Source organism: Anthonomus grandis, chromosome 16, assembly GCF_022605725.1.
Source record: "Anthonomus grandis grandis chromosome 16, icAntGran1.3, whole genome shotgun sequence".
In the NCBI taxonomy this organism is placed as follows: domain Eukaryota; kingdom Metazoa; phylum Arthropoda; class Insecta; order Coleoptera; family Curculionidae; genus Anthonomus; species Anthonomus grandis.
Genome location: NC_065561.1, coordinates 17,692,853 through 17,702,551, shown reverse-complemented (window position 1 = coordinate 17,702,551; position 9,699 = coordinate 17,692,853). Strand labels below are relative to the sequence as shown.

Genomic DNA, 9,699 nt, shown 5'->3' with positions numbered 1-9,699 from the left:
CCATGCCTCTCTCGCTTTTCTCACTTTAAACAAACAAGGACAGATACGTTGTACGACAACAGTAGAGGTTTGTTTTTAGCTGTCATACATGTGTCTTTAGTGTCTACCACAGTTAAAAAAATAAAAGTTTACATTTAAAATAAATGCGTGTTATCTTAAGCGATTTTTGAGATAAAAGTTTCCAAGTCCTGTGTGTTATTTCGTTTCCGACTAATAAATACCCTTTTGGAGCCGCAATCTTCAGTCAGTGATCCTTTTAAGTCTTTCCGGTAAGTTTTACATGTTCATTAATACCAAGGCGTTTGGGCAAATATTTTTGAGGTCACCACCATTGCAGGCTATGTACCTCACTAAATAGGAATTTATATTATAAACTCCTTAATTATTAAGTTCATAAACTTGAATTTCTGTAATGTTTTTTAATAGATTATGATTACATTAGTTTTAAGGTTATGATGACTTGTGCTATAATATATTCATATGCTGTTTATTCATTTGCTAGTCCTGGATTTTATTCACTCCTGTATTGCTATTACTTTATGTTAAATATAGTACAGTTAACAGTTTTTGGGATTATATGGAAGGCAACATATAACTTATTCATATTCCATTAAGTCATGCTTTAAAAATTTGCCAAAATTATGATCCCGAGATTGGAGTTATGAAGAAAAGTCTGGACCCTCACTGTAAATTTGGTCAAAGAGTGAAAAACTTTTATTATTCTATGCATTTCATACTCTAGAGGAATACTTCGGTTAGTTTCACTTGATTTCTGACTATAATATATATTGGAACTATGATGCTACTATTGCTGAATACTATATTTCGTGGGTGTACAAAGAAAACCCTTTAAGTCCACTTTTTTCAAAAAATCGTTTTTTTGCATAGCCAAATCCATTAAAATTTAACCTATCATACTAAATACCCGTTAAGTCCAATATAGTTCAAATAGAAGAGATATGTCTAGCTTCGAAGTTATTAAGTCCGGAGAGACTAAATTTTATTCAGGAAAAATCTATTAAGTGCACTTAATTGATTTATGAAATGAAACCAAATATATCTTTATTAAGTAGGTACATCTAATATACATAAAAACAAAACTATACTAAATAAGTAACTTAACTAGTTAACAACAAAAAAAAAACAAATAAAAAATAATAATAAGCACAATTTCACCGTCTTGCAAGAAAAACAAACAAATAAATAAATTTCCACCAACCACATTAGTTTATTGCCCTAATTCGCCAATTTCCAAATTAATTTATATTACTCAAACTAATTTATATTATTCATATAATTCTTTAGAACAGTTTTAATCCGATCAAGAGATTGTGATTCCTTTATTTCTCGAGGAAGACTATTATATTTTTGAAAACCCTTAAAAAACAAAGAAATTGTTGGTACTTCTAAAATTTGCTATTGGAATAAAAATATCATCACTATTTCTTGTAGGGTAATCATTGATATTTCTTTTAAAAGTAATGAACTGTTTGAAATAAGGTGGCGCTAAATTATTTACAATCCTATATATAAAAATCATAGAAAGAAAGCAAAATCTTCTCTCAACAGAAAACCAATTTAGAGTGTTGAGCATAAAGGATATTGGTGTAAGGCGGTGTGCATTTAATATCACCCTGATGCGCCGATTCTGAAGTCTGTTAGTCTGATTTATATTAAATAAATACTGCACTGAGGCACAAAAGTCAAAATGTGGTTGAATGATAGTATTATAAACCATTAATTTAGATTGATAAGATAGACTTGTTGATATTCTACTATAAAAGAACATTTTTTTGCAATTTTCTTTTCAATGTAATCACAATGAGTTTTAAAGTTAAGCAAATTATCAAGTTGCAGACCCAAATATTTCATACATGTTACAAATTCAATTTGTTCATTGTTAATTAATAATTGAGGACTAATATCCACAATTTTCCGATATTTATACTTAGATGTAAATATTATTGCTTTAGTTTTCGCCACATTTAACTTTAACTTATTAATATTTAAATATAATGATATCTGTGACAATACCCCATTTATTCTATCTATTGCTCTGTTAAGACTTGTAGTAAATTCACAATTTACAAAAAGCCCAAAATCATTCATATACAATATAAATAGAAGAGGTCCCAAAACACTTCCTTGAGGTACTCCCATATTGTTATTTAGTTCAGTAGACTCATTTCCATTAAACCTTACTCTCTGTTTTCGATTACTTAGATAGTCAACAAACCAGTTATAACCAATACCAGCAAAGCCATAGTTCTTTAATTTTTGTAATAATATGTCCCTATCAATAGTTTTAAAAGCTCTCCTTAAGTCCAAGAACACCCCAACCACATATTTATTATTATCAAGATCAGTTTTTATTTTAGATAAGGTCAATTGAAGGGCTGATTCGCATGAATGCCCATGACGAAAACCTGATTTTGATTGATTTTTCATTACTTGTAATATGTTCCAAGATTTGATCATATACTGCCATTTCTATAACTTTTTCAATAGGAGGTAAAGTATTTATTGGTCTAAATTCACTGGCATTTATTATATTATTGACCTTTGGAATTGGAATAATTGTGCTAGATTTTAGTTTTTCAGGGAGTTCACCAGAGCTAAGAGATGTATTCAATAAATTCAATATAACATGACCAAGATTTTAAAATTTTTGCATTTAGTATTTCATGTATTGAACATTTATTGTCAAGTTTATTAATTATTTTTTGAGCATTAGGTAAAGTCAATAACTTAAATTTAGACATTTCAACATTTAAATTGGCATCAATATTATTCCATTTCTGTTGGCTTGGTATACTTTCATTAATTTGTTCAATACTAGCAACAAAATAAAAATGAAATATTTTTGCAATTTCCGAGCTATCTGTAAAGACTCTCTGTTCACCCTCACCATTAAAGAAAATTGAATTTGGAACTTTAGAAACTCCTCCATTAATTACACTCTTCAATGCCCTCCACATTTCTTTGGGATTACCCTTAAACATGTCTATCTTCTCAAAATACTAATGTTCTTTCTTCAATCTCAAAAGATTAACAACATTATTCCTATGAGCTTTGAACTCCTGCCATTTATTTGGTCTTTCAATATCATTTGAATTTATAAAAATTTTATATGCCGAAATGTCACAAATTTTAATTTTAACAAAAACCTCATTATCAACCCAAGGCAAATTAGATTTGTATTTGCAATTCTTGATAGGAGCAATGTCATTAATCACCTTATAACAATTTTCCAATAATTCGTTAAAAATAACTTCAACATTGACAGAGTTCAAATTCCAATTACATTCAAACAATTTTAACCCTATAATGCTAAGATTTTTCTCACTTATATTTCTATACTTTTTGACCTGTTCATGTACATATAATTTATTGCAGAGGTTAACACTAATAACAGAATGGTCAGTAATTTTTAGATTATCATGCACCTCCACCAATAAGTTATTTTGATTTGTGAGCACATAATCAACCATTATAAATTATTTGACACTGCAGAAAAAATCCATTAAGTCCAATAATAAGTTTGCGGTATTCGAAATTGCATCCTAATATTATGGAATATAAATACGAACATAGCAGCGATTATAAGGTTATTAGAATTTGGGGAAAAGGTAGAGCACCAGCAATTCCAAAAAAATTAGAGAAACTATATAAAGGCCCTTTACCAATAAGCACAAAGAAAAAAGAAGATCTTTTGAAATTATGCAAAAGTGGTGCTATTCCTTCGGAATTCCATGGGTGGTACCAGTCTCTTTCTACTGCAAAAAATATTGAAGAAGCCAGTATTGGAATTTCCGATGAAGAAACACTGATTCTGTTTCCGACAATGAGTCTCTTTCTCATTATCTTGTTCAGAAAAACTAATACAGTTTAGTAGTAGTAGTAGTAGTATTTATTAATAATAATATACATACAATGCATTATTACAAGTCAAGTCACTTACTTACAAATAAAGATAAAAGATAAAATACAAATTAACAAGTTTTGCCCAAAAGCAGATAAAATATAACACCTAATCACAATATTTGCACTAAACCTGTTAACAAACTGTAAAACTGTACACTAAACCTGTTAGTAAACAATGTTAAGTGTTTTTAACATACATTCTTATTAAGACAATATTAACATAAGATTAAAATTAAAATTGGGATGAGAAGTATTCCTCAAATGAGTAGAATGCACCCCTCAAAAGATGCATTTTTATTTGTTTTTTAAACTGCGGAAGGCTAAGAGATTTAATGTTTGTTGGAAGACAATTATAAAATTTTGGTGCAAAGTATCTGGTTCCATTTCTTGATCTCTCAAGCCGGCTAAACTCAGGCACTAGCTCATTACAATTCCTAGTTTCATAATTATGAAAATGTAGGTGGGTTCTATAGTGATCCAGATTTTGGTGAACAACAGGCACTGCATAATGTACACGGACGGCAAAGTTAATATTTTAAGCTTCCGAAAAGATTCCCTACAGTCATCTCGGTAACCCTGACCAGTCACAATACGAATACACTTTTTCTGCAGCCCAAATACTTTATCTATATGGCAGGAATGACCCCATGTCAGTATGGCATAAGTTAGCTGTGAGTGAAAACTACTATGATATGCTGTAAGTAAGACCTGCAAGGAAGTAATTCCCGCTAGATTTCTAAAGAGGAATAACAGACTGGACAGTTTACTAGACAGTTTGACTATATGTTGTTCCCAAGTCAATCCTGGATCAAGGTGAACACCAAGAAACTTAGCGTCATCTGAACAGCTTCCAAAAGCAGGATGCTCAGTCAATGTATTGTGCCGCAAAGTAAAGTTAAGTGTTTGTGACTTTGAACTATTGAGAGAAAGACGATTTGCCAAGAACCATTGAAAGAGGTTATTCTCCGGGGTCTGGAGATCTAAATTAATGATATTTGAAGGGTGATAACTTTGATAGTAAGTTGTGTCGTCAGCAAACAGAACAGTGCTAACAGAGCCCCCCTGTGAAAAGGCCAGATCATTTATGTAGATAAGAAATAGTATCGGTCCCAAGACAGACCCCTGTGGAACTCCATATTTCAAAGGCTTAATATCAGACTTATTCTGATTAAAGACAACAAACTGAACTCTATTCGACAGGTATGACTCAAGCATCTTAATTGCTTCCCGGTGAAAATTGTAGGCTTCCAGTTTTTTTAGAAGAATGCTATGTGTCACACAGTCAAAAGCCTTTGTGAGATCCAGGAACGAGGCCAAGGTATCAAGAAACTTTTCAAATCCTTCCAGGATATTACTTGTAAAATGGTCTATAGCTAAAGTTGTCCTGTTTTTCCTGAAGCCAAATTGAGTTACTGCAAAGAGCTGATTTGACTCAAAATAGTCATTAATCTGGTTTTTTAAGATTCGTTCATGCACTTTAGACAGAATAGGTAAGAGGGAGATGGGACGATAACTATTATAGTCATCAGCAGATCCTTTACCTTTAAAAAGAGGTACAACTTTTGCAGTTTTAAATGCTGCTGGAAAAATGCCAGTGAGTATTGAGTGGTTGATTAATTTAGTTAAGGGAATGATAATTTCATTTTTTATAGCTTTGATAATTTTTGTGTTCATTCCATCAGAGTCTTTACTGTGGCTGTTTTTTAATTCATCAATGGCTTCCATGACCTCATTAGGGCTAGCTGTTCTAAACCTGAAGGGTAATAAGGGTTATGAAGAAAAAACCTGAAGGGTTATGAAGAAAAATCTGATAAGTCTCAAAAAATGTGATTAGTTTGTCAGCGAAGACCCATTAAGTTCAATTATTATTTAAAAATGCTAATAAACAATTATTTGTTCTAAAAAATAATGTATTTTAATTTAACCTCAACTAACTCTAAACAGATGTTACTACCCAAAAAATGCATTTAGCAAACATAAAAAATAAAATTGGACTTTACATAAAACTTGAAAGTTTAAAATCGCTTTTTTTCACATTTTTAGTTTTAGGACTTACAGGGTTTTCCTTGTACGCCCACGATTTGTTCTTTTTAGTTTGAATCAGTGTATTTAGAATATTTTTAATATGTGTAACAACATTCCATTTTACTTATATTATACATAATAAACTTTATTGCAGCTTGTCGTAAAAATCTTTTATTGACTAAAGTCTATAAAAGATTTTTATAGACTTTAAATAATATATAAACTAAGCTTTTATTGACTTGACTATTCTTAAATCTTCTCTCTTTGGAAATCTCTCGAAATCCTGAGAGGATCATCAAAAAGCTGGCATCTATTATAGAGAAATTAGTTCAGCCTTTGTTATAGGTTCAGGTAGGGGCAATTTACCTTGAATTTACCTATTTGTCTAGTCACATAAGAAGTTACCGACTGTACTCACTAAGCTCACGATAGTAGAGCTTATAATTAATAAAAAAAGGAAACACTAGACTGCTATGAATTCTCTAAAACCATTGATATATATTTAAGAAAAACACTATTCAGTTGCTTGTGACCGTTGAAATCTTAAAAGTTCTTGATCTTACTTTTAGGGTATTTTAATTTCGTATTTGCAGTTTCATATCTAAAGTGTACTGCATTTTAATGTTGTTCCCTAATATGTGGTATTCCTAAATGGTATGTTAAGCAAAATGGTATTCTTTTACTTTTAGGATTAAAATCAATAAATGTGTCAACCTTTCCTGTTCAAAGATGTAAGTAATTGATAGGTTTTTGTACCATTTTTTTACCATTCATGTAGTAAGATACCTATAAAAAAAAAGAGACTTACAATTACACATACAAGCAATCTCCCAATATCTAGCATCAGTATGCAGTATTATGAAAAAAAGAAATAACAACTTTGTTATGATGAAAGTAATACCACAAATTGTTTTAACAACAACAATCAAACTGAAAAATTCCAGTGTGTCATTCTAAACTGCATAATATATCTAGAAATAATCAAAGCTAATCAATGGGTGAAGGAATCCAATATGCCCCAAATGTAAAAAGAATTTATAAACAGAATGAACAGAGACACAGGATATTTAAAAACAGCTATAAATGATACATCAATAAAATGTTTCTGCTTAAAATTCACAGTCCGTAAATATACAGTTATAACAACTATGTAACCTGCATCTCTGTGTAATTATTCTGTCTTATAAAGCTTTTTCCATATTTCAGACTGCCAATAGAAATAGTGGCCAAATGGACTACAACAACAGATATGGCAGGAAAGCCACACATGATCAACATTTTCGAAGAGGTTCCCGTCAAAATCCCTATGACAGAGGCCCAGCTAGAGATTGGCATGAAAGGCCTTATGATAGAGATTCCTATAATAGAGGTCCACATACAAACTTTCCTGGTAGATACCAGAGTAGGGGTTTTAATAACAGAAACGCCCAAGGAGGCAGAACTCCTGAGCAATCATATTATAATGAAAGGTTTAATTCCCATAGAGGATATGAGCAAAGGAACATTAGAGAACGAACCTTTGATCAAAGGGGTAGGGAAGTTTCTAATAGCTACCAAAGACAGCCTGAACAAAAACAGCAGCTTCACACAGAATCTCACTTAAGTCCCTTGGAGGAAAAAGCCAAAAGCTTTCTACAGAGTGTGTTAAACCAAGATGGGGTTCGTTCTAAACTAATATTTTTAGAAACCATTCAAAATCCTCTTGCGACACTTCAAGGCACCATAGATTATTGCCAGTTACAGATGACTGTTGAACCAAACCAGAAGGGAGAATTTGTTTTAACTATTAATAAAGAGGAATTAGCCAGAGGTACTTTTGAGTCCAAGCAAATTGCTAAGAACGTCTTAGCAGAAGAGGCCTTGGAGGTCTTAAGGAAAGACTGCTTTTATATTATCAAGAAAAAGGAGTTTGAAGAGGTATCGACAAAATTAAAAGAGACCGAAGCTGAAGCAAAGCCAAGTACCAGTCTTGAAGGTAGCAAGGCACATCAGATGATGTTAAAAATGGGATGGGGTGGTAAAGGATTGGGCGTCAACGAACAAGGAGAGCAAAAAACTGTTGCAGAAACTATAGACCAGAATGTTAGTAGACAAGGCTTGGGTACTGATGATGTATTCAAAAAAATTTACAAACTCTTAGAAGATTACTCGAAATCTGACAAAATGACATTGCTTAAGTTTGATCCTGACTTTACATCAGAGGAGAGAGCTCACATTCATAAGATAGCTCAGAAGTTTGGGTTGAAATCAAAAAGCGAAGGGAAGGGAGAGCAAAGGCGAATAACAGTAACTAAAAAACTACATAGGGGAGACCTGGTGTATAATTTGCTTATTAACGGATTGGAAAATAGCCTTTATAAGTTAGAGATTCCTGAGAAGTTTAGAAGTTTGTGGCAAGGAGAACCAGTGAGTGCTTTAGGTGAAGATGATGATGATGAAGATGATTTTCAACCTCATTTTTTGAGTTAGATGTGCACCTAAGTTATTGTGTTTCTTAAGGATTTTAGGTGCAAAACAGTTGTGTTAGCTAAGTACTATAAGGCTAATTGTATAAGTGGAATATAGAGAATGACAAAAATAATTATTTAGGTACAAGATTAGAACCAAAAAAATTGGTTATGACTAGCAATTGCTTGCAGTGAAATATTCATTGAATTTGATCCTGTTTGTAAGAGATTCTTAACATGTATATTAATATAAATCATTCACTGTTGAATTAGCATTAGCCTGAAGATTATTTAAATAAACAGCTTCTGTCATTACTTAACCTGCCTGTCGCCTATCAAAGTTAAAAATACAAATAGCTTTTGCGTTTGTTTATTTGAAGATTATACTGCGATATATAAAATATATACACAACAGCATTGCTCTATAGATATTATGAACTTTGTTCAACAGAACGGGATACCTTGAATAGTTTCATTTAGACTTATCAACGCCAACAGTTGTACACCGTATATTGTTTCTTAATTAGTAAATAACAGTTTATAAAGATACAGATGTTCGTGCTACCAGTTTGACTTCCGAAACAGTTCGTTCAGTTTTTATTTGAAAGGTAAATGTGCATTGTAATAACATAACAATTAAATCACTAGTTTATTTTTAGACCTGTAAGTTAAATAGGTTTTAGTTTGTCAGGTCAAATCAGCTGGTTTAGTTTATTGTTTTTGAAGGTTTGACTATTAATTTTATTTGTGATTCACAAAATATTTTGGAGTTAATTACATTATCTTAAATGTAGGCAAATATATTACATTTGTATTCCAGGGGATTAAGTTTGAATTATTTATATATGCACAGTCAGGTATAAAAATAAGTGTGTTATACATGATGTCAAAAGATATATACCTTGCACCCTATGCATACTAGCTACATTTAAATAAACTATATTTACTAATTTATTGTAATATATTTTTGCAACATTTTGTAGATTGTGTTAACATTTGACACTGCCTTTCTTCAATTACACAGTATTAACTTACTAACTTTTTTTCCTGGTAGTGTCCTTTTTAAGCTTTTTATTTCCTTAGCATATGATATATTTATCACATCCTTCTTAATCCTCAAACCATAAATAAACTATAATTATTACTAATATTGCTTTAATCCAGATAGATACAAAATTGCAATAATAAATACAATATCCTAGCAGTGGCTTAGGTTGTCATGCCTATTTTAAGCCCTATTACTTGGTAATAGTTATTTGGGTGTTTTTTGATGTTGACATTTGTTCATTTATCTACAATGGTA

The 9,699-nt window shown here is 31.3% G+C and overlaps 2 protein-coding genes across 2 annotated transcripts in view; both read left to right on the top strand.

Annotated features, from left to right (window-relative positions):
• Positions 1-19: 19 nt before the first annotated feature.
• Positions 20-8,716, top strand: LOC126745977 (NF-kappa-B-repressing factor-like). The gene is made up of 2 exons (XM_050454038.1): positions 20-269; positions 7,156-8,716. The coding sequence occupies exon 2, from the start codon at positions 7,180-7,182 to the stop codon at positions 8,416-8,418; it is 1,239 nt and encodes a 412-aa protein (XP_050309995.1). The 5' UTR covers positions 20-269; positions 7,156-7,179; the 3' UTR covers positions 8,419-8,716.
• A 140-nt stretch (positions 8,717-8,856) lies between these two features.
• The window catches only part of LOC126745976 (long-chain-fatty-acid--CoA ligase 4), a 58,867-nt gene continuing 58,024 nt past the window's right edge, over positions 8,857-9,699 (top strand). The window contains exon 1 of the mRNA XM_050454034.1: positions 8,857-9,004. The gene's annotated coding sequence lies outside the window, so the exon portion shown is untranslated. The remainder of the gene's footprint in view (positions 9,005-9,699) is intronic.

Bases quoted from the DNA above. Each gene is read 5' to 3' on its own strand.
- LOC126745977 (XM_050454038.1), top strand. From the start codon at position 7,180: ATGGACTACAACAACAGATATGGCAGGAAAGCCACACATGATCAACAT.